Source organism: Eremothecium gossypii, chromosome V (assembly GCF_000091025.4).
Source record: "Eremothecium gossypii ATCC 10895 chromosome V, complete sequence".
Lineage (NCBI taxonomy): Eukaryota > Fungi > Ascomycota > Saccharomycetes > Saccharomycetales > Saccharomycetaceae > Eremothecium > Eremothecium gossypii.
The window spans coordinates 39,153-60,001 of record NC_005786.2 but is presented as its reverse complement, the minus strand read 5'-3'; the positions used below and the strand labels follow the sequence as shown (position 1 = coordinate 60,001).

The following is a 20,849-nucleotide window of genomic DNA, read 5'->3' as shown; positions in this document are numbered from 1 at the left end:
ATCCAAGGCAAGTTTACAAGTCAAAAATTCTCCGCGACGGGGAATTGAACCCCGATCCCGCGCGCGACAAGCGCGAATTCTAACCATTAAACTATCGCGGATATGACGACAACAGCAGGACTCGAACCTGCGCGGGCATAGCCCAAAAGATTTCTAATCTTTCGCCTTAACCGCTCGGCCATGTTGCCAGATCATGTATCTTTCAGTCGCAAACAAGACTACGTGTGTCAGAATCGCCATACACGTGATCGTAGACAGTCCCTGCTAACAGTTACAAGGCAAACCAGGAACAGTTCACGATGACTTTTCAAGCTTTTGAGCGACTTGGCATCTGCATCTACTCCCTTATAATGCAGAAAATATGGAGTAATCCTTAAGGCAATCGTCTAGGTATTCTCTTCTTTGGTCTTACTTATCCCCATGAAACGCTAAAGTGTTTTTAAAACTTTTAGCTGACCATGTACATTGATTGCCGAATACGAAGTCACAGATCGTGACTAGTAGATGTACCCGAAAACAAGATCATAGAGAAGCATAGAATCTGACGTCCGTATGAGTGTAAATTTTAGCCGTTAACTGTCTAACTGTGTAATTTATGACTATAGTCAGGTGATTCATACCAGAAAACTCGATTCTTTGATGATCAACCATGAAATCTCTAACTTTGTCGGCTAGTTGATTATCTCGGGCGAGGTGCCCACAAACGAGACTACGGAAATAAAGGAATGTGACGAGTGAGAGAGGTGCTACGGGCACATTTAGATGTGCCATTGGCTTGCCGGACAAACCAGGCGTAGACGTAAACACATTGCAGCCAAGTATGAAAGTGTCGACCATCCTAACGCAAAGCAGATGCCACACCATAATAATGTTCAGATAATCAAGATCACTGCCAAAGTGAGTGCTAGCTCACTCGTTGCTTCTTTCTGCTCAGTCACGTGCACGTGGCTATGCAAGATTACCTAATATAGGCGCAGTGAACAGAAAAGTAACTTAGTCCTGCCCTGATTCGTAACTTAGTCCTGCCCTGATTCGTAACTTAGTCCTGCCCCTGATTCATAAGCTAGGCGCAGCGGAACATGACTCGGCTTACAGATTATATAACTAGGCGCAGTAATAGAAAAGTAAGAATTCAACGGAAAGTAGGTGCCAACCAAGCATGTAGTAAGATCTATGCAAGCTTGAGACGTTGAGAAAAGACGTTGAGAAAATGAAAAGAAAAGTTAGAAAGAAACGGAGAAAGAAAGGCAATTTGGGTTGGCGTCGTGAACATAGTTACGTCAGAAGTAGGGACTATAGGGACTGTAAGATACCCGTAAAATACCCAGGCCGTACCTATATCCAGTCTGTACCTATATCTTTATCTGGGTAAAGTAGGGATAATGGCATGTGCTAGATCTGAAGTGAACAGAGTTAAGCTCATCCTCCACTGGAACGGTTTCGGACTATCAAGTATTCTTTTTTGAATGATACTCAAAACAGTTACTCCGATGACTCTACGACTGACTCAACGATCCAACCGTTGAACAAGCGTTTGACGGTTTCCATGGCGACGAACAACTCCGACGAAGGGCTACCAATTCCTTTTTTTGCATTGGGATAAATTTAATTAAGTAATCCTTCGTGCGTCATGCATGGAACATCGGAATCAGGAATAAAAAAGAAACAGAGATATATAGAACAATGGATCGATCTTCGGAATATGCACTCATATTCGGTGGCGCAGGATCTTCAGGTCCAAGGAAAAGGAACGTTACTGATCTCGATAGAAATCCAAAACGTATATAAAGCCGCGGTCTAAGTTTATGATTCATGCTCATCTCGATAGAACCAGGAATTAACCTCATTACATTCATTACAAAAAATTACAATCGCTCCTTTAATCGAGAAGATGAAGTCCACTCTTTTGTTATCTGCTGCTGCTGCTGCTGTCGCTCAAGGTGCGACGATCAACCAGTCCAAGGCGCAAGAAGTCCAAACTGGCACCTGTGCCTTTCCACATGGTAAGGGCATGGTTGCCGTTCAGACTGAGGGCAAGAACGCCGGCTGGGCAATGCACTCTGACCAAGAGTGTAAGCCTGGTACATGGTGCCCATACGCCTGCCCAGCTGGTCAGCTGATGGGCCAGTGGAACCCTCAAGTCACTGCCTACACCTATCCTGGTTCCATGGAAGGTGGGTTGTTCTGCGATGAATCAGGGAACCTTCAGACACCATACCCAGACAAACCTTACTGTTATGATGGTAAGGGTACCGTCATCGCTGAAAACAAAGCAGGCGCTGATGTCGCTTTCTGTCAAACCGTCTTGCCCGGTAACGAGGAGATGTTGATCCCAACCCTCGTTGGTGGTGGCTCCAGCCAAACTTTGGCTGTTCCCGGCACTGACTACTGGGCTGGCACAGCTGCCCACTACTACGTTAACCCCCCCGGCGTTAGCGTGAAGGACGCCTGTATCTGGGGTACCAAGGAAAATGCCAGAGGAAACTGGGCGCCATATGTGACCGGTGCTAACCAAGATGCGGAAGGTAACACTTTTGTCACCGTTGGCTGGAACCCAATTTACTTGGAGCCCGAGACTCCTTTCAGAAACGTGAAGCCTTCATATGGTCTCAGAATCGTATGTGACAACGAGGAGGACTGTGTCGGTCTACCATGTGGTATCGACCCAAGCGTGAATGGCGTGAACGAGATCCAAGGTTCCGGCAGCACTGGTGCTGGTGGAGCGAACTTCTGTGTCGTCACTGCAAAGAAGGGTGCCAAGGCTCGCGTTGAAGTGTTTTCTACCGGCGGAAACGCCAAGAGAAGCCTGGAGCACACCCACAACAGGGGCAACCTTTCCGACATCCACAGAACTGTCACCACCATTGCTATGAACTAAGCAATGTCCTGTAAATAAAGTTGTATATTAGTAATAAACCCATAAAACCTAGAGATTTAGATGCTGTCAGGATAGTCCTCTGACATACCTAACAGAGAGAGACGTCCTTGGGCTGCATAACGCAGCAATTAACATCTGCGATATTGAGGCTTAGCACGGTCCCGTGTGAGCCAGTACCTACTGTTCTATAGTTCGCTTTGCTGACAACATTTACATGTCAACATATGCCACTGGGCTATCGGGGGTTACAAAGCAACATGGTACTCGCAGAACCATGGCTGCAAACGGTTGTAGAATAGAGCCCTTATGTAGACGTTAACTAGATCGTTAAATGTTTTTAAATACTAACCACGTGATAACCAGTTCAAAAAGCGTGGATTGAGAGCTTGCAATTCAACACAATATGTATACTGCCACAACACAACGACATCATGGGTTGGTTCAATAGTTCAAAGGCGGCAGAAGACCAGACAAGGGCGCCAGATAAGGCATCTCGGCAACGCTGCTGGGAAAGTCGGGATGCATATTTCGAGTGTCTTGATTCCATCAACGTCGTAAATGCGCTTGATCCCACAGCTACGCCGCAGGTACGTCGTAACTGCGGCAAACAGGAGGACAGCTTCCACCAGAACTGCGTCACGAGTTGGATAAAGTACTTTAAGGAAAAGCGTGTGTCCGACTCAAAGCGCGACGCGATGGTGGCAAAGCTTGAGGAACAGGGCGCCCGCCGCATTGAGCTCGGCTATGTTCCCCCCTCCAAATGAAGTGCTAGATAGCCGTCCTGTAAATAGTCGATAAGCAGTCGCTCTTAATCCATACTTATTGCGCCCTTGCAGTGTTACCTCATTCTCCTGGGCTGTCATGGCCCACTCATCGCTGGAGGAGGCCGGCGTCACGTGGCTTATAAAGCACTTACTTGGGCCGCGCTTTGTAGCTTACCTGTTAGCCTATCAAATTAGATCTGTTATCCAGCCCATGAGTAACTTCCTATATGCGTTTTTATCATCACCAGTCCCGGCATGCCGTCTCCGGCTTGAAACGGTCCTTGTATATTAATTACTTTCGTCCGACAGGCTTCTCCCGTTGGTTGTCCTAGCTGACATGTAAGTATTCTAGGTTGCACTAGCGGCAAGAGCCCAAAGCACTCATAAGTAAAATAATGATTCCGCTTCGTCATGCCCAAACTCTCCTGCACCTCTAAGTAACTTGCACATGGCATCGTTCTGGCTGGTCAAGTAGATCATAAGCAGCCCCATAGTAGCTTACCACAGTCGTTTATAGTCTTCCAACTTTGTCACATTTGTCATTGTATCCTTCTCCTCCGTCTCTTTGTGAGATCGATAGTACTTATTAAGCGTTTGCCATAAGTTCAAGATTCGGAATCACGAAGTATTCATTGCTTATTAACGACATTAATTGATTTCTAGTAGCTTGTGTCAAGTATTAAGTTTCATTCGCATCGAAACCAGCAGGATTATGTAATTGGGTAGCCCTACATTACTCTAAGTAGCTCTATTCACCTTGAGACTCTGTATGTTATAGAACTGTTGTATGGATAACAGATGCATCGTTCCATATGTTGATCATAAGCATCTTTAGCTCCACTATCCATGTCTGAAATTTGCAGCTGATAATAAAGTGGTTGTGTGGCCGAGCGGTCTAAGGCGCCTGATTCAAGTGTATGCTTACAGCTGTTACAGTTGGACACTCAGGTATCGTAAGATGCAGGAGTTCGAATCTCCTCGCAACCAATTATTTTTTTTTTTTGGAGTTCCAATGCAATATCAATTCTACTGCTGCGAAAAGGTCTCGTCAGCAGATAAAAGAATATAGAATATGTATATTTATATACAAGAAGCGTTAACTGACTTTTTATTGTTATAATGCCATTCGAAGAGATATCGCTTATTAACAGCAATACCCCCCTGCAGGTCCCCGCCAACCGTTGTCCAGTGATGCAAAATATATACCTCGCATGATAAAGAAGGCCCTTCATATCAAATGGCCCAGGCATTAATATCACCGTTCGCGCGGCCTTCAACCAAGTAGCCATCTTTATATCTGACATATTCCACGGCATTCTCACTATGCTCATCACCGCCGCAAAACCAATGCTTCTTCTCTTGCCGGTTGTAAACCTTCACTGTACCTTCCTGGTTAGCGACAACTATCTTATTCAAGTCAAACTGCAAACATGTCACCGGGTGTTCATACGAAAATGTATCAGCCAATGTACCGGTACGTAGATCCCAGATTCTAATGCTGTTATCCAAGGAACCAGTCACAAGGTTTAGAGAATCAAACTGAAGGGATGTAACAGCATCAGAGTGGCCCTCTAGGGTACGCACAACCCGTCCAGACCTTAGGTCCCATAGGCGTACAATACCATCCTTGGTACCTGTGGCAAGTGCAGCATCGTAACACTGGATAGCGCCGATAATGGGGTGGTCATTATTCGTGTTCAGGAATCCTGAACCAATCATGGAGCGAGATAAGTTTCCACCTGTGGCGAAGTTGATATCTAGCGTTTGGACACATTTACCGTTGTTCAAATCCCATTGACGGATGGTTCTATCCTGTGAACCAGAGACTAGATTATTGGCCTCAAAACTCAAAGCAGTAATTTCATCAATATGCGAGTCAAAAGTATAAATGCAGACCTCGTCGGAAGGAATTGAGTCATTGTCAATTGCCTTCTGTATGTCCCACATTTTCAGCAAAGCATCACGCCCACCAGTAATCAGAGTATTATATTGGTCCATCTGCATGCAGCTAACAGTCGCTAGATGTCCTGTAATGGAAGCCACATGCTTGTTCTTACTCAAGTTCCACACCTTAATTGTAGGATCTAACTTCCCAGCTGAGCAAAGAGTTCCAAATGGCAAATTGAAATCCAAACATGTTACGTTGTCCTCATGCGCTGAATCAAAGGAAAGAATGTTAGCACCTGGTTCATAATATTGTTGCAAGGTTGGATAAGTTTTCCTTAGATGCCTGAACTCATGCTGCTGCACCTTCTTTTCATGATTTTTATGCGAATATCCAGTCTGCTTTGATCTTTTCTTGAGCGATTTCTGTGCAGATGCAAGATTGACTTGAGGTTCCTGCACAACAGTCTCACCAGATTCAGCAGTGTTCGCATCAGGCAATTCGCTATATTGGTCCTTCGTATCTTCTGGCGCGGAGGTTGCCTCCTCATAGGCCTTCTCCGCATCAGTATCATTATCCAAGTTATATTCCTCTATCATATCTATTCTCTCCCTAATGTTCATTAGATGCTTTTCCAAGAACAATTCATTTTGTTCAATTTTGGCAACCCTTCGAAAGACCAAATCACGCATGAGCTTTAATTTTTCCATCTTCAAATCCAATTCCCGGATTTCACTAGCAGCCAGGTTCTTTTGAATTTCCAACAAATCCAGATTATCGGTGATCGTCTGTACGGCACCCTTTAGATTCTTTATCGAGTATGAGTTGCTTAGGTGTTCAGGTTTTATACCCTTGGGAAGCGTAAATTCATCATGTGTGGTTTCCTCTTCACCTTTCTCAATATCCACATCCTGTCCCACATCTTCAGGAGTAGCGTCTGATTCCCTGATGGATTTAATATCTCTGTTCATAATCTGCTTTTTCTGGTGGGTGGTGATGGTTTGATTAATTGTGGGAAGTGATGCCTCAAAGCCCTGGTAAAGCGATGGTCCGCGTGCGTGTGCAGTTTCTGCCCTTTTTTTCTTGCCCTTTTCGCCCTTCTCAGTCACCAGCTTTCCACTAGTTGCTGCCGCCGATTCCGAGCTAGGTATATCCGCCAACATCGCATCGCTAAGATAACTTAACACCTGAAAGCTCGTCCTGGTGTCACTGAATCCATTCTTGAAGTAGCCGCGGCCAGAAGAAGCGTGGAATATGTCCTGAAATGCCGAGTTCCGCGTCCTGAACGGCGTAAACATACGGCCACTCCGCTCCACCTTCATCAAACTGGAGGTCCCTCCGGAGCTGGTTATTGTGTCATGCAATATCTTCTTGTAGGGGCTGCTGTACGATAGGATAGTATCCTCCATGGACTGCGAGCCGAACACTAACGACGCAGTGGTCGTCAGCGTCTTCCCAAAATGCGAAATCTGGTCGCCAGATGTACCACTAGACATGCTGTGCTACCTAATAAGAGGAATCACAGAAAGAAGTGTTTAACAGAGCAGTGAAGAGAAGAAGCACTCCTAGTCTGAACCTATATCGCAACAAGCCCGTCTATGTTCTTCCAAATGTGAAACGTGCCGATCAATGCGATCCCAGTCAATTGGCTCCGCTTTTCGAGGAAGCTAATTATATATTAGGACCTGAACACTGCCAACAGCTTGAGTTGTTTCATTGTAATGGAAAATTACAACTATCGGAGCCTAATGTTCGGCCAGTCACATCACACAAAATTCGCATCATTAAAAACGGGCTGCAGTAAAGTTTCTGGATATGTCCGGGTAATACTAATCGGAACGCGTTGCCCTAGATGCCTGAATGTAGGCGAGACTGGTCAAGTTCTGCTATCCCTACGGAGCTGCTCCAGCTCTCTCTCCAACGCGTCAATTTCGTCAAGTTCCTGCTGTATTAGGTATGAGACGCCAGATGTGGGGTGTGCTACGTCATCATCATCTGCATCAGGTTCTTCTGACAGCGCGTCCTGGGATTGCAGGCGGTGTTCCTGGTCGGCAATCTGAGCTCGGAGTTTGTTCGTGGCATCACTTATATCATGGTATGTCTGTAGCAGATGTTCGTACTTCGTGCGGTGTTCGTTTAAGGGCCACTGGGTGACGATTTCCCGCAACAGCCGCAGAATAAGCTCGACGGAGAAGTCCTCCACGAACATCGTTTTACGGCGCGAGGACGCGTCTTCCCCAGTAATCACACTGCCGTTCTGTAACGCCAGAAGGAGGTTGCGGACCTGCTGATCGCCGGCAAATTTCTTGATCAGAACCTCAAACATTCCCCCGGACTCCTTAGAAAACTCATCAAATAAGAAGTCGCGGTTTTGCCGCTGTTTCTTCTTTGTGATTATATCGTGCTGCTTGAGGTAGAATTCCTTCGGTACATGCACGATGGGCGTCTCCTCAGGCGCTCCAAGCAGCCGAGCGCGTTTTAGCGTGGCAGCTCGCTCTGTCAAGTGGTCATAAACTCCCTGTTTGCCGTCTTTGCGCCGTAGTTTACCGCCCTTATCCGTCATATACAGCGACATCTCATCCACTGGATCCGCATCCCGGATTAACCGTGTGATTATTTCTGCATACGAAGTCTTAGAGTTGTGAACGAGCGCATTTTGAAATATTCCAGGTGGTTTAAAGTAGAGCGTCGCTATAGAATCTGCGGATTCTTTAATTTGATCCAGACAATAGCTTAAGGATTCCGACATGAATATACGGTACTGAGGTCTTGATGTCGCCTGGAACGCCTTGTAGACTTTTCTCTCTTTGGTGTTGCACAGTAATCCACCACTATGTTTTTCATCATTATTTGTTTGGCTTTTCAGTTCTGTCCGAACAGGATACCTGGCGCTGGGCCCGTAGGCTGGTGACAGCCACCGGCGACTACTGGTCTGGACAGCTGATCGCAGGCCACTGATGGTTAACAGCTATATTAGGGCGGTAAAACTTCTATTAAACTTGGTACACACTTAGTCGCGCCACGATACGTAAACCTCATCAGTCCGGAACCTCTGCGTGACAACGGTCTCTGAGAAGTCTTTTACTATATCGCCCATGCGATATTGAAGTAGACCAGCCTGTGCAATCATGACACCGTTGTCAATACAGAAGCGCTCGTCCGTCGCATGAACTTGGCCGTCGGCCCTGCTCTGGCACATACTCGCCATCATCTGCTGCAGTCGGACATTGCAGCCCACACCGCCGACAATCAACACCTGGTTAGAGTTCACATGTGCCATGGCACGCTCGGTAATCTCCACGAGCATGGCAAACAGGTGCTCCTGTAGGGAGTAGCACAGGTCCTCTACGGTGACGAGCTGCTTGCCGGTCTCGCGGTCGAAGAGCTTGTAGTTCTTCGTGTTTCGACGAAATAGGTCCTTCGCGAGCGAGTCGATGTGGGCGAGAATACCGCTCATGGAGAGGTCCATCCCCTTCACAGTATAAGGCAGTTCCACCAGCCTGTCCTTGTTCTTGCACTGTTTAGCGAGCTGCTCGATGTTGTAGCCCGGAGAGGGATCATTGGGGATCTTTAGTGTGCGCGCAAACCTGTCAAGGCAGTTGCCGATCGCGATATCAAGTGTCTCGCCGAAGATCCGGTAGCGGTTTTCCGAATACGCGATTACCTGGGTGTTGCCACCACTCACGTAGAGCACCACTGGATTCTCAGCTTTCGTGATTTCGCGCCCCATCTCGATATGTCCAATGCAGTGATTAACTGCGACAAGGGGCACATCCCACAACATCGACATTGTCCGTGCTGCTACGACCACTGAGTGCAGCGGCGCCCCCATACCCGGGCCCTTGGTAAAACATATCACGTCCAGGAGCCTGGGATCTTCAATGCCCGCCTCAACAAGTGCACGCCGGACTAGCCTCACGACCCAGTTCCGGTGGTGTCGCGCAGTATCACGAGGCAGAAAGCCCTCCCCCGGGGGCGTTATGTATGTATCTCTAATGTTCGAGAGTATCTCCGCTTGGCAGTCATGAGAAAGGCTTCCCTGCTTATGCTGGGACAGCATGGGATGTTTCAGTATTCCAACGCCCAGTTTATTCGCCGATCCCTCGATACCTAGGGCAAGATAGTGGTCCCCGCCACTCCGAGGTTGGACCTTATTCAAATTTACCATTTTGTTTGCAGCAGCACTGCAATAAACTCCTCACCAACAGTGCTGACCTTGAAGAACAATGCAGAGATGTCTTTAGGTGCAGGGCCTTACCAGGCTCAGCAAATTTCGAGTTTAGAGCGGCGGAAATATTTCCCACAGTTCTGGAGGCTGGCGACAGCCTGATGTAAAAAAATCTCCGCGACGGGGAATTGAACCCCGATCCCGCGCGCGACAAGCGCGAATTCTAACCATTAAACTATCGCGGACGAACCTGTTTCACACTCAACATTTGTCATAGATACGGAGCACATATAATGATAAACGTTACAATTTATTGTTTATTGTATTATGCAACTAAGTCATTTATATGTATGTAATAGACCATGTTACCTGGATGGACCGGGATGTGTGGATCCAGTGTACCAGGTAGCGTCAGGCACTTCTAGCGCAAGGGCCGCCGTAAACCTTGGCCTCTCACAGCATTTGGGATGAGTATGGGCCATCTTTAGGGCACGTGAGTGATCATGATGGGTACAAAAAGAAATGATTTCGCCCAGGATCGAACTGGGGACGTTCTGCGTGTTAAGCAGATGCCATAACCGACTAGACCACGAAACCACTTTCTGCAGGCTCTTATTGGACAGGTGATGTTAGCGCAGAAGAACATGAACGTGATAATAATTCAGAAACCTCTTATGCTAAAGTGAATTACTATTGCTTAATAACCTGAAGGGAATAGGCATTGCCAGTATTGAAAATCGGTCTTTGTATTATTGGCTAATTTATATAATTTTTAATATATATATATACCAACAAGGTGAAGAATGGATGTCGTTTGATTTGCGGGCGATACCCGAGAACCAAAGTAGAAGTTGAGCAGTTTGTTGACAGCGGATACATTTCAGTAACTTCATTGCCAATCTATAACCATGTCTCTTGTTAAGAACTCCACGCATTTACTACTATACTCTTTCGCGTAGGTACTTCTCGCACAACCAGCGAACATCAGCTACTGACCAGAAACTGCAGCTTTGGCGGCACGGCTTTCTACGGCTATGTCTTCTCTCCTATTGCGTTCAAGACTTTGGATCGTGAAACCTTTTCGAGCATCCAGAATCGGATGCTCGAACTGGTGTTCAAGGTGCAGACTGTTGCGCCGATTGTGATCGGACTCACGGCCCCTTTTCCGCTTGCGACACCGACACTTGCTACCCTCTTACCTGCCACTGCTACTGGGGCTGTTAACCTTTTCTGGCTGTTACCATGGACACGGAGGGTGAAGCGTGAGAGACGTCAAGCTGCAAAGGAACTTAGCGGCGATGAGCTCGAGGCAGTCGATGCTCCGCTACGCAAGGAGTTCGGACGTTCACACGGACTCAGCCTACTATTCAACATGCTACACACAGCCAGTATGCTTGCATATGGCGTCTTCCTTTCTAAAAGCTTGTTCAAGTATGTGCGTAGGGTGTAGATTGGTTACATCTCCATCGGCGTAGCGCACTAGGCTACCTACTATATACGTATTTACAGAGGAACCCCACCCGAGAGTGTCCAAGCGGACCCGTCAGTTTAGACCAATACCTTTCTAGATATATATACTGGAGCAACATTAGCGTATTCAGTGTCCGGAAGCACAACCGCCCACGCTTATTCGTCAATACCCACCGCTTCCTGAGGCTGTGCGTGGACCGAGGCCGTAGATGCACTTCCGCTCAGAAACGAGGAGACGTTAACTGGCGGTAAGATGGCAATCATAAGCACAATGTACTCGTAAACTGCCTCTGGAATCGAGCGCTGGTAAATGCCCAGCAGCTCAGCTGGGCTAGGGTACATGGCTAACGCCCTGTAAAACTTCAGGGCAGACTCCAACTCCTTACCTGGAACCTTGGCAAGCATCTCACCCTCCTCCACGTTCACCTTGAAGCTGGCCTGCTTCTCGTTAGAGTCCTGTGGGATCGGCTCTTTAATTAGTTCCATCGTTAGGTACTCCCCAACATGCGCCATCGTAGCCTGCTTGGCTTCCTCGTGCTCAGCATGTTCCTGGGCACGCTGCTTCTTAAGGCTCCGCTTGAGGTTCTTTCTGAACCCGGGGTTGTGCCTCCGCTGGTAATCGAAGTACAGAGCATAACCTGCAGCTACAGCTACTACCGTAGCTGTAGTGAGAGCGAATACTCGGGAAACTGTTTGTGACATTACAATAAGGTTCAGTGATAAGCTTAGTGAGCTGATGGGAGCCTATGGGTCTTCTTCAACGGGCCGTGGACTTCACAACTATGGCAACTAAGTATAAGTACTGAAAGTTTTTCAGATTTTCGCTGCCGAAGGTTGTTGAAGAATTGGCTGAAGCAACACCTGGGCAGGTGTTAGATAAAACTGGAATGCTTGGCTGATGCAAAATTTGCCTTGTAATGAACATGATATGCCATGGGATCACACTGTTTCATGGATATTTATCTCTTCTCCGATTATTGGGCTGAGGGTCCAGTCATCCGATCATGGGCAGGTTTTAGAAGTGTTTAAAATTTTACACGTAGAGCTGCACGATGCTCATCGCATCTGAAGCAGTGGTATACCACGAAACACAGGTATAGGAGTAACAACAGGGGCACAGAGGGGAGTGAAATGGTTGCTAAAAAACGTACTCAATTAAGAGCAAAGGCGATGCGCCAGCGGCGCAACTCTTCTGAGGCTATGGAGACAGAAGAGCTTCCCCCGGATCCGAAGGCCTTCCTACACCAGTTGCGTGAGTCCAAACGTGAAAAGCAGCTTAACCGGTCACAAAGCTTCCTCAACAGGCTGCGGGACCAAGCCGGTAATGGTGGGATATCCAAGTCTGCGCTTCGCCGCCGGAAGAAGAGAATGAAGGAGGAGTTGAAGCCAAGGATGGAAGACCTACTGACCAGTTTGAAAGAGGAGGGAGTACTGGAAGAAGATGAGTCAGGGGAGCTTGCAGCGGTGACGGGTGTCACTGCTATCACGGCATCGAATGGGTACAGCGGTCTGCACGATACAGCTGAGGCTTGCGGGACAGTCCGTATCCGGAAGAACGAACCTAGCATACGTACACAGAGGGGCGCGAAGCTGCTGACTACCAAAGAACAGGAACGCTTTACCAAAGTAATTAGCAACGAGCGCTTTCGCAGCAGTCCCTTTGAGACGCTGCGGGAGATTATTAAATCTCGGAAGTAGGACTATGATAACTTCAGCAGATGGTCCTTGTCACCGCTGTATATTAATCGACTACCTATACTATTTTTGCGCTGGGTAATTTAGTTGTCCCCGCTATACGTTCAGGAGCTCCTTGAGCGTGTTTCGAAATACTAGCTTGTTGAATCTTTCTATTTCGCTGGTGTCAACTTGCTTATTCAAAATGGTACGATATTCATCCTGTAATTCTTGCTCTTCGTTATGCAAGTAGTCGAAATCACCCACATCTATGTCTAAATCTACCAAATCTCTGTCGTCAATTCCGAAGTTTATTGCGTCTTGAGGAAGCACAGCGTTGTTCATTTGCTTCCATCCATCGTCTATCCGTTGTTGCAAGGAGCCGTCTCCCTTTGAATCAGCCGTTGCCGCCTTTAGATTAACGATTTTGCTATAGATTTCTTGCGCTTTCCTTTTCTGATCGACCATGTCTGCCAGCTGCTTCCGCAGCGTTGGAACATCTACAATGTCTGAATGTGCGTGCAGGAGGGCCATTAAGTCGACTCTTTCGCTCACCTCTCCCCATTTGCTGTTCTGAAGAAAAGCAGATACATCGGAGATCCAAGTTATCAGTCCTTCAAATATATTTTCAGTATCATTGACATATATTTCATGTATGAATTTGTAGAATATGTCCTCATGCTTATCCACCAATCCATGGATTTTCTCCACAACGTTTACTCTCGTAGCTAACCCATGTTTTCCAGTGATTACATCGTCCAGTAAAGATATAAGTTCGTCCATAAACTTTTCAAAATTGGCCATAGCAACATCCACTCTTGCTACTTTAAATAATTTCACAAGGGGTTCATAAAAGAGCGATACTATTGACTTTAATAATGCCGGTAATTCCGATTCTTGCCATAGGAGTTTCATGACACGAATATCCCTCTCCTTTATGTAGATATGGAGTAATTCCTTAATATGAGAAAAGTATAATCCAGGACAATCCGTGATGGAAGAGTTAGTCGACACCATAGAGAGTTCCATAGATTTCATCGTTTTCCAATACTTGAACGAATTTTTAACCTCCTCGAGAGCTGTTGAAGATAACAGTTTCGTCTTATGGCATTGCATCAATATGACGAGCACAAGTGGAAGATCTTTTGCCTTTGCAAATTCATATACGGCGTCCATATCAATATACTCACCCTGTTCATTATCAAAAATACATTTCTGGAGCACACGTGCAACTTCTGAGCCGTGGATGGTCTCACTAGTAACATACATCTCCAAGTCTTCTATCATTTTCTCTTGAACTTTTAAGTCATCAGATAATATGTTCGAAAAGATAGTTTGCAAGAGTGACTGTCCTCCAAAAGGCCGTGCCATGAAGAGATCCATCATAGTCTTCATTATGGACATCGGGTTGGTGTACTTCATAATCTTTGACATGACTGTGTAAGGCATTAGCTTGTGCAGGCGTCGAACATGGTAATAGAAGTCATAGCAATTGTCATTCCCGAGGAAGACCTGGTATGTGGTAGCGCTAATATAAATTTTGCACCACTCAAAGAAATCTCTGAGAGGCTCAGATAGGTCGCTGGGATCTTCCTTCTCCTTAAATTCACGGAATAGCCTCATAATGTAGTCATTATCTTGCAAGATTGTGTCTTTTAGGGACTTTAGCGAGGACTGTAGCTTCACAGTTCTATCAAACGCCATTTTTTGGAATTTAACTTGATTTTCGAGGTTGTATACATCCATAAGCTCCCGAGATTCAATATCTTCCAGGATTTCTGGCGTAAAAGCACGCTTGTCTATCGTCCTCTTGAATAGGAATTTCGTTAGGGACAGACTGGCGGATACCTCTGCATCTTGGCAGATTGCCCTCAAATACTGACGCAGAGCTGTCCGCATTGCCTCCATCTCTAGAATAATGTAACTAGTACTGCTTGCATCAGAAGACGTGGTTTGCTCGTCAGCATCGCCATTTGAAACAGAGCCGCGGCTATTTTCGTATCCTCGGTAAAGCGAGGACACAGACGGCGGAGAAGGTTGCTGATCCAATGGATCCGCTCCGAGAATACAATCCACATCAGTTTGGTTTCCAGAACCCGCAGACTTGAATTTTGTATCGAAAGGTTGCTTGCTGATACAGATGGGTATCCTGTTCTCCTCTATCAAGGCGGGTATCTTCTTTCCGGGAAACTCCTTGCGGAGGCTTGCGTACAGATGCTTTAGGTCATCGTAATGCCTAGCAACATATTGAAACTCGCCCTGCGACCCCTCGCGCTGGACCTTTATCAAAAATACCTTGCGACGGGGCATCCCAGCCTCCGCCAGCCGCGACAACATCCGGGACGGAATGTTGAACGCAGATTTGATCCATGACTGCTGTGAACTGGCGTGGGCTAACGAATCGCCCAGGAGGCATTCCTCATCCACAACAGCAATAACATTGATATCGATGCCATTGAAGTAGACCGGCTCCTGTGTAATGGCATACTGAATGCTTTCCCGCGTGGGCATAATAAACTGCCCCAATCCCCCCTGCATGTCTCCGGTAGGCAAATTCAAAGGCTCCAGCGCAGCGTAGTACTGCTGCTCCTGCCGCGCACCTACGCCAGAGTTGTAGAACAGTAGCACTAGTTTAGACATCTTGATCGCCAGCTTCCGCCGCTTAGTCAGCTCTTCGCGGTCGTAACTCGAACTGAACGGCATGCTCATGAAGTGCTCAAAAAACGCCTGTACCTTGCTCTGCCAGAAGTGTGAGCTCGCAGCAAGGTCCTGCGACAGAAGCGGGCATGTCATCACCACCGTGTGCAGGAAGTGGCGCAGCAGCGGGAACTCTGTGTCCGCCACATGCGCTGTCTCGTGCCCGCCACTCTTGCCCCCCAACCGCCGCTTGAGCGACAGTGGCAGTGAGCCCTTGAGACCCCCCCCACCATGCTTCCTGGGCGCATCCGCGCTGAACGGCGCCCCAAACATTCGCAATGCCTCTGCATCATTGAACTGACCAAATTCCGTATTGAGCTCCAGCCGCAGCAGCTCGCGCTTAAGGTAGTGTTCTTCAGTAGGATCCAGTTGCGTGCTCATATCCCATGCAGTTGTCCGCTGTCGTATGCAACTGAAGCTGCAGTCCTGATCGCTGCTCCCTTTTTCCGCCACGCCGTCCGTGCTCCGCCAACACGCCGTCACGCGGCCTCGCTACCCCGAAACATGTTACCGCGAAGACGAGTAGCGGCTCGCCACGTGCACCGCATACGCAAGCCTCCCACTGAGCACCATAGCAGGCAACTTACCCATTTTCTAGCTCGACTCAGCGCCCCTAGGTTTCACTTTATGTCTCATCATGTGATTTTGCAAGACAGAGCACCAAATTACCACATATGAGAGATACGAGAGACATTCACTGCAAGCACATGCAGGCGACTACACAATGGACCAATGCCTGCGTTGCGTGCTCCGCAGCCGATGCCGCGGAGCTGGATGGTTAGTTCTTCGTATCACAGTTTACGAAACCGACAAATTTTCATGTATCCGCATGAACTATAACTAAGATGAGAACTAGCCGTCGAAGCGCCAGAATAGAGGTTGCAGCTGTTTGCTAGATCGAGCGCCTGTAGGGATATAATGGTCGTGAAAGCCTTAAGACAGATTTCCGTGGGGCAGAACGGTGTTGGAGCGTTTATATTTCCCTGCAAGAAGATCACACTGCAATATTGTAACTGGGGCGGGTCATCGCAGGGTCTGAGAGACTTCCTGACGTCCAAACGGCTCGCCAAGTGGGCGGAGAAATACCCGCAGATCCAGTTTGAGGTGGTGGCCAAGGCGGGGCACCCCGTGCTGAAGGCGGAGTACATCAACGGGCTGAACAAGGCGATCTGCGTGCGCAACCTGAACGTGGACCACGTGGAGTTGAAGCTGAAGCTACTGCGGGAGTCGTCTGGGGCGCAGCTGCGTCACTACCCGAAGAACGCAAACGTTCTGAGTTTGAACCAGAGCGTGCGTGGCGTATGGTCGCCGCTGCACGTGGATCCGGCGTTGAGACACCGGGTGTAAGTCATGTCTATAGTGTATAACCTAATGAAGAAGCTAGTCTGAACTTGTGGATGTGCTGCAAAGATGCTACTTATGCGGAACCCTTGTATTCGCGGAGAATGACGGGGACCGACGAAGGAGGCAGGGCGCCAAACTCTGTAACGACCTTCTTTATATACTCGGGCGGGGTGAGGTCGTACATGATATTGTATATGTTAAGCGACGGTAGATCCTGCCAGTCTGCAAGAATTGCCTTGTCGCTGTCCGACTTTTTGTTGTCATCTGTGATAAACTTTGCCTTTCCGTTTTTGTTCTGCTTAGTGTCTTGTTCGTCCTTCTGCTTCATGAGTGCTTGGCTCTCCTTTACGAAACGCTGCAGCAGAAAGCCTTTGTTGCTGCGCCGCTTAACAGGGTTGTCTGTATTAATGTCCACGAGAATGTTGGGGTCTGCCAGCTCATTGAAGGTGACACTGTCGAGCTGGACTCTCTGGGAGAACTTCAGAGACTCGCAGGCGACTATCACTGGAATGTTTCTTCTTTTAGCACTCATGGCCAGCATCGCAGTACCGACTCTTGAGTAGAGGAACCCATTCGAGAGGATGGAATGTGCTCCCAAGAAAACATAATCAATGTCCATACTGAATATAGTGGCTAAACTGGTGATCATCACATAGGTGATGTTGAGCCCTCTTTTCCTGAGTACCTCAGCCATCTTTCTTCCCTCAAAGAGTGGCCTCGAATCCACAATTATGATGTTGAAGTTTTTCCCCAAGTCAACTGCGTTGTATATGAAAAGATCCGTCAAAACCTTCGAGCACCCATATGTCAGGATGGTGCTATCGTTGTCGATGTGCTGCGATGCATTTTCGAGAATGAGTTGATCAGCTAGCTCGACTTTCTCGCGGGCAAACTGAGCAATCTTTTCACAGAGTAACTCCTTGGCCTGTACGTCAGAAGTGGCTGGGTCAATGAGCGAAATTTCCTGCTTCAACCAACGGATAGCATTTCCCATAGTGACGCTCAATGGCCTAGCTTTCTTCAAAAAGTCAATTTGATGGGACAAGTAATGTGTGAGGTTCCGCGACAGAGTGGTTCCCTCTGGCGTCTTGTATTCTCTAATGACGATCTGGAAAACTTCAAGCATTGCAAGACAGCGAGGGATGGAGCCGACAATCTTGTATGCTCCAAACTCCGAAGTCAGCAATACAACGGCAGGATGCAGCATATCCTTGTTGGCAACAAGTTCTTTCACAGAAGACATCAATTGTGGATTCTTAAAGTCCTCCTCTATCGCGATGGGCAAGACAGAGAGCAAGCCGGGGACAAATGAGCTTTCTTCATCTAGAGACATCGAAGCCATAGCCTGCGCGGATACCTCTGGGTTGGCTGGTCCTGCCGCGCCTGTGTGGCCTGCGGCCAGAGCGGGAGCGGCACTGCTCGCCATGGCACTAGCCACAGTTGGGATCATGAGGCCAGTTGCAGTGATCTTGGACGCTCCATTCGAGGAAATCGCACTAATCACAGCGAGTAACGACGCTCGTCTTTCTTCCGTCGTTTCTAAATGCCCGAATAACGTGGATTTCTTGTCAGCAATTGGGATACCAGGATTGCCACTTCTGCCCTTCTTAGCCCCCGACATCTGTTGCTCGCGCTGATGCTGTTTTTTCTCCTTCTTCAACTGGGCCTGTTGCTGTTGCTGCTCAATTGTAATCCCGCTTGCCTGCTTCTTCGCTGCACGCTTGGCAGCCTTCTCTTGTTTCTTAAGCTCTTTCAGCTCCTTATTGGAGAGCTTATGTTCTTCAGATACGCTTGGAGCAGTTGCTTCACGTTCCGCAGATGATTCACGGGGGTTTGCATCCGCTGCATTTTCACGCTGCGTGCTGGCTACATCGGCGTCCGTACTCATATTGGCGAGCTCAGCTGAGACACTAGACTGCCTATTAGCCTTCGATATTCTATCAAATATACTAGAGAAATGCAATGGAATGCATCAAATTTTTTTGACAATGATATCAAAATCGATCACATGATCAAACACTCTCTGTCGAAGCTATGGATTCTAAATGAGGGTTTACCATAGTTTCATAAGCAACCTCTAACTAGAGCAGGATTCAATCGCCAATTGTAAATGACAAACTACTGGTCCAAAGTTTCTGGATATCGTATTAAGGAGTAGATCTATATACATTATGAGGCAACATCTAGCCTCCTCGCATGCCACTGCGTCGTAGCCACTATGGCTCTTGCTTAGGCGCCAGTGCAGCAACGCATAGATCATAGAAGTCCACGCGGCCAGTGCGCTCCAAAGCAGCCCTATAGCAAGAAACAAAAGCCATCACAGCTTCGTTGGTCGAGCCGAATGTGGTAGCCGTCCTTGCTTGCAAGTACCGGATCCTGTGCGCAGAAACAAAGGCTGCAGCCTTCCCCATGCTACAGGCATCCACGTCAATGGAGGGCAATATGACAGGGACTTTTAGCTCTGTTGGAACAGGGATTTCTCCTCCAACCTGCTTGCTCAAAGCAGTGAGAAGCTCTGCAGATAACCCGGTACTGGTCTGGCGCACGTTTGTGTTCTCCCACGACATTGCTACCTTCTTTGTAGCAACAACTGGGTCTATTTCCTGGAGTAGGGAGTTGGTATGCAGACGGCAGGTTAAGATCGTGTTAAAAAGATGGTCAACGTCGTAGGCGGTTGTGTTTTTGGCGCGAGCAAACAAAGGCTTGAGCTGGTACACAGCAGTCAAAGTAGGCCCAAAACAGTGAAGACCAAAAGTTGCACGGAGAAGTATATGCTGTAGATGCTGTGCCGAGAGATGCTCCCACAACGCCTTCTTGTGTACCTGACGCAGCTCGACGAAATGCTTTTGTAACTGCTCAGCGCTTTCCATCTGGTCCAGTAGTTGCGCGTATGTGAGTACCGAAGGCAGCTGAATGGGATCACGAGGCGTTGGAATCTCACCACCGCCTAGATCCATTGTTAGAAGCTTGGCGGCATTCCTAGGGCGGTACAACAAGGGCCTCATATCCTTCGAGGTTTTCAAATATTCCAAGTAGCGCACAAAATCTCCACCATCCTTCGGAGCAGATTGAACCTGGGTGGCAAGAGACCGGATAAACCTCTTCGACAATGCCACTGAAACGGTGTGCATCTTGATGCTGTTGGCGTCCTATGCCGAAGTTGGGCTTATTACCTCTAGATGCTGGCAAATTTTCATAATTGCATGTAGTCACGTGGACAGAAATTCATCCTCTATCATATGACCTTTAAATGCTTGAAAGATTGAACTTGCAAAAAGCTGCTTGCTCAGGAAGAGTGCACATTGATACAGAAGTAATGGCTGATGATGTTATAGATTGGTTGCCATACGTGGATACTTTAGACCAGCGATACCTGAATGAGGTAGAAAAAACCGTTACGGCAGAGCTGGCGGCCATCGAGCAGCAAGAACTGCATCCGCGCATTGCCGAACTGTTTCCTGCGGTGAGACATCATTGGGACGAACAATACGGGCTGTATAAAGATAATGTTGTGGGCTTAGAGGGCAGCAATAAGCGCGCAGCGGAGGATGGGGTTCTCTCGGAGCTGAAGCGCCGATGCCCAGGCATCGACATATCCGTATACAATGATGATAGCGAGGACCCAGTCCTGCTAGCGACGATAGCAGGCTACCGGTACCACCAAGACCTCGTTGTCACCCAGCTGTTGCCGCAGACGCTGGAGAACCAGTGGGCCATCAACAACGCATATCTTGAAGGCGCAGAGGCAGCCGTTCGAAGACAACTGCAGGAGCAGGAGCAACAGATAGCGCAGCTTGACAGGCACCGCCAAGAGCTACAGCAGCGTGAGGCGCTAAGATTCCGATACCTCGAGCGGCAGTGGCGGGACCGGCTCCACGGCAACCTGGAGCGCGCAGCGGGTAATATATAGGTGAATACAATAACAGTTTGAGCTTATTAGACAGGGAAAAGCAGTTACACACTTGACGC

The 20,849-nt window shown here is 47.9% G+C and overlaps 13 protein-coding genes and 5 non-coding genes across 18 annotated transcripts; 7 read left to right on the top strand and 11 right to left on the bottom strand.

Moving 5' to 3' along the window:
* Nucleotides 1-29: 29 nt before the first annotated feature.
* On the bottom strand, nucleotides 30-101 carry AGOS_t0093. Its single transcript has one exon. It is a non-coding gene; the product is annotated as a tRNA-Asp (tRNA).
* Nucleotides 102-106: 5 nt separating this feature from the next.
* On the bottom strand, nucleotides 107-188 carry AGOS_t0092. Its single transcript has one exon. It is a non-coding gene; the product is annotated as a tRNA-Ser (tRNA).
* Nucleotides 189-1,891: 1,703 nt separating this feature from the next.
* On the top strand, nucleotides 1,892-2,878 carry AGOS_AEL312C (uncharacterized protein; the record flags this gene model as incomplete). The annotated part of the gene is made up of 1 exon (NM_209901.1): nucleotides 1,892-2,878. One exon carries the CDS (start codon nucleotides 1,892-1,894, stop codon nucleotides 2,876-2,878), a length of 987 nt encoding a protein of 328 aa, NP_984548.1.
* Nucleotides 2,879-3,309: 431 nt separating this feature from the next.
* Nucleotides 3,310-3,642, top strand: COA6 (Coa6p; the record flags this gene model as incomplete). The annotated part of the gene is made up of 1 exon (NM_209900.1): nucleotides 3,310-3,642. The coding sequence occupies one exon, from the start codon at nucleotides 3,310-3,312 to the stop codon at nucleotides 3,640-3,642; it is 333 nt and encodes a 110-aa protein (NP_984547.1).
* Nucleotides 3,643-4,518: 876 nt separating this feature from the next.
* AGOS_t0091 lies at nucleotides 4,519-4,629 on the top strand. Its single transcript has 2 exons — nucleotides 4,519-4,556; nucleotides 4,586-4,629. It is a non-coding gene; the product is annotated as a tRNA-Leu (tRNA).
* A 246-nt stretch (nucleotides 4,630-4,875) lies between these two features.
* On the bottom strand, nucleotides 4,876-7,023 carry CAF4 (Caf4p; the record flags this gene model as incomplete). The annotated part of the gene is made up of 1 exon (NM_209899.1): nucleotides 4,876-7,023. The coding sequence occupies one exon, from the start codon at nucleotides 7,021-7,023 to the stop codon at nucleotides 4,876-4,878; it is 2,148 nt and encodes a 715-aa protein (NP_984546.1).
* A 380-nt stretch (nucleotides 7,024-7,403) lies between these two features.
* SPC34 (Spc34p) lies at nucleotides 7,404-8,276 on the bottom strand (the record flags this gene model as incomplete). The annotated part of the gene is made up of 1 exon (NM_209898.1): nucleotides 7,404-8,276. One exon carries the CDS (start codon nucleotides 8,274-8,276, stop codon nucleotides 7,404-7,406), a length of 873 nt encoding a protein of 290 aa, NP_984545.1.
* A 261-nt stretch (nucleotides 8,277-8,537) lies between these two features.
* KAE1 (tRNA N6-adenosine threonylcarbamoyltransferase) lies at nucleotides 8,538-9,695 on the bottom strand (the record flags this gene model as incomplete). The annotated part of the gene is made up of 1 exon (NM_209897.1): nucleotides 8,538-9,695. The coding sequence occupies one exon, from the start codon at nucleotides 9,693-9,695 to the stop codon at nucleotides 8,538-8,540; it is 1,158 nt and encodes a 385-aa protein (NP_984544.1).
* A 173-nt stretch (nucleotides 9,696-9,868) lies between these two features.
* Nucleotides 9,869-9,940, bottom strand: AGOS_t0090. The gene has a single exon. It is a non-coding gene; the product is annotated as a tRNA-Asp (tRNA).
* A 278-nt stretch (nucleotides 9,941-10,218) lies between these two features.
* AGOS_t0089 lies at nucleotides 10,219-10,292 on the bottom strand. Its single transcript has one exon. It is a non-coding gene; the product is annotated as a tRNA-Val (tRNA).
* A 311-nt stretch (nucleotides 10,293-10,603) lies between these two features.
* Nucleotides 10,604-11,145, top strand: TMH18 (Tmh18p; the record flags this gene model as incomplete). Its single annotated transcript, NM_209896.2, has 2 exons — nucleotides 10,604-10,650; nucleotides 10,704-11,145. The coding sequence occupies 2 exons, from the start codon at nucleotides 10,604-10,606 to the stop codon at nucleotides 11,143-11,145; spliced, it is 489 nt and encodes a 162-aa protein (NP_984543.2).
* Nucleotides 11,146-11,321: 176 nt separating this feature from the next.
* Nucleotides 11,322-11,867, bottom strand: TOM20 (TOM complex receptor protein TOM20; the record flags this gene model as incomplete). Its single annotated transcript, NM_209895.1, has 1 exon — nucleotides 11,322-11,867. The coding sequence occupies one exon, from the start codon at nucleotides 11,865-11,867 to the stop codon at nucleotides 11,322-11,324; it is 546 nt and encodes a 181-aa protein (NP_984542.1).
* Nucleotides 11,868-12,296: 429 nt separating this feature from the next.
* SLX9 (Slx9p) lies at nucleotides 12,297-12,863 on the top strand (the record flags this gene model as incomplete). The annotated part of the gene is made up of 1 exon (NM_209894.1): nucleotides 12,297-12,863. The coding sequence occupies one exon, from the start codon at nucleotides 12,297-12,299 to the stop codon at nucleotides 12,861-12,863; it is 567 nt and encodes a 188-aa protein (NP_984541.1).
* A 93-nt stretch (nucleotides 12,864-12,956) lies between these two features.
* On the bottom strand, nucleotides 12,957-15,917 carry LEC1 (Lec1p; the record flags this gene model as incomplete). The annotated part of the gene is made up of 1 exon (NM_209893.2): nucleotides 12,957-15,917. One exon carries the CDS (start codon nucleotides 15,915-15,917, stop codon nucleotides 12,957-12,959), a length of 2,961 nt encoding a protein of 986 aa, NP_984540.1.
* Nucleotides 15,918-16,454: 537 nt separating this feature from the next.
* Nucleotides 16,455-16,883, top strand: MRPL51 (mitochondrial 54S ribosomal protein mL43; the record flags this gene model as incomplete). Its single annotated transcript, NM_209892.1, has 1 exon — nucleotides 16,455-16,883. The coding sequence occupies one exon, from the start codon at nucleotides 16,455-16,457 to the stop codon at nucleotides 16,881-16,883; it is 429 nt and encodes a 142-aa protein (NP_984539.1).
* A 70-nt stretch (nucleotides 16,884-16,953) lies between these two features.
* GCD2 (translation initiation factor eIF2B subunit delta) lies at nucleotides 16,954-18,768 on the bottom strand (the record flags this gene model as incomplete). The annotated part of the gene is made up of 1 exon (NM_209891.1): nucleotides 16,954-18,768. The coding sequence occupies one exon, from the start codon at nucleotides 18,766-18,768 to the stop codon at nucleotides 16,954-16,956; it is 1,815 nt and encodes a 604-aa protein (NP_984538.1).
* A 328-nt stretch (nucleotides 18,769-19,096) lies between these two features.
* MRP13 (mitochondrial 37S ribosomal protein mS44 MRP13) lies at nucleotides 19,097-20,011 on the bottom strand (the record flags this gene model as incomplete). The annotated part of the gene is made up of 1 exon (NM_209890.1): nucleotides 19,097-20,011. One exon carries the CDS (start codon nucleotides 20,009-20,011, stop codon nucleotides 19,097-19,099), a length of 915 nt encoding a protein of 304 aa, NP_984537.1.
* A 185-nt stretch (nucleotides 20,012-20,196) lies between these two features.
* Nucleotides 20,197-20,790, top strand: SNT309 (Snt309p; the record flags this gene model as incomplete). Its single annotated transcript, NM_209889.1, has 1 exon — nucleotides 20,197-20,790. One exon carries the CDS (start codon nucleotides 20,197-20,199, stop codon nucleotides 20,788-20,790), a length of 594 nt encoding a protein of 197 aa, NP_984536.1.
* Between the last annotated feature and the right edge of the window lie 59 nt (nucleotides 20,791-20,849).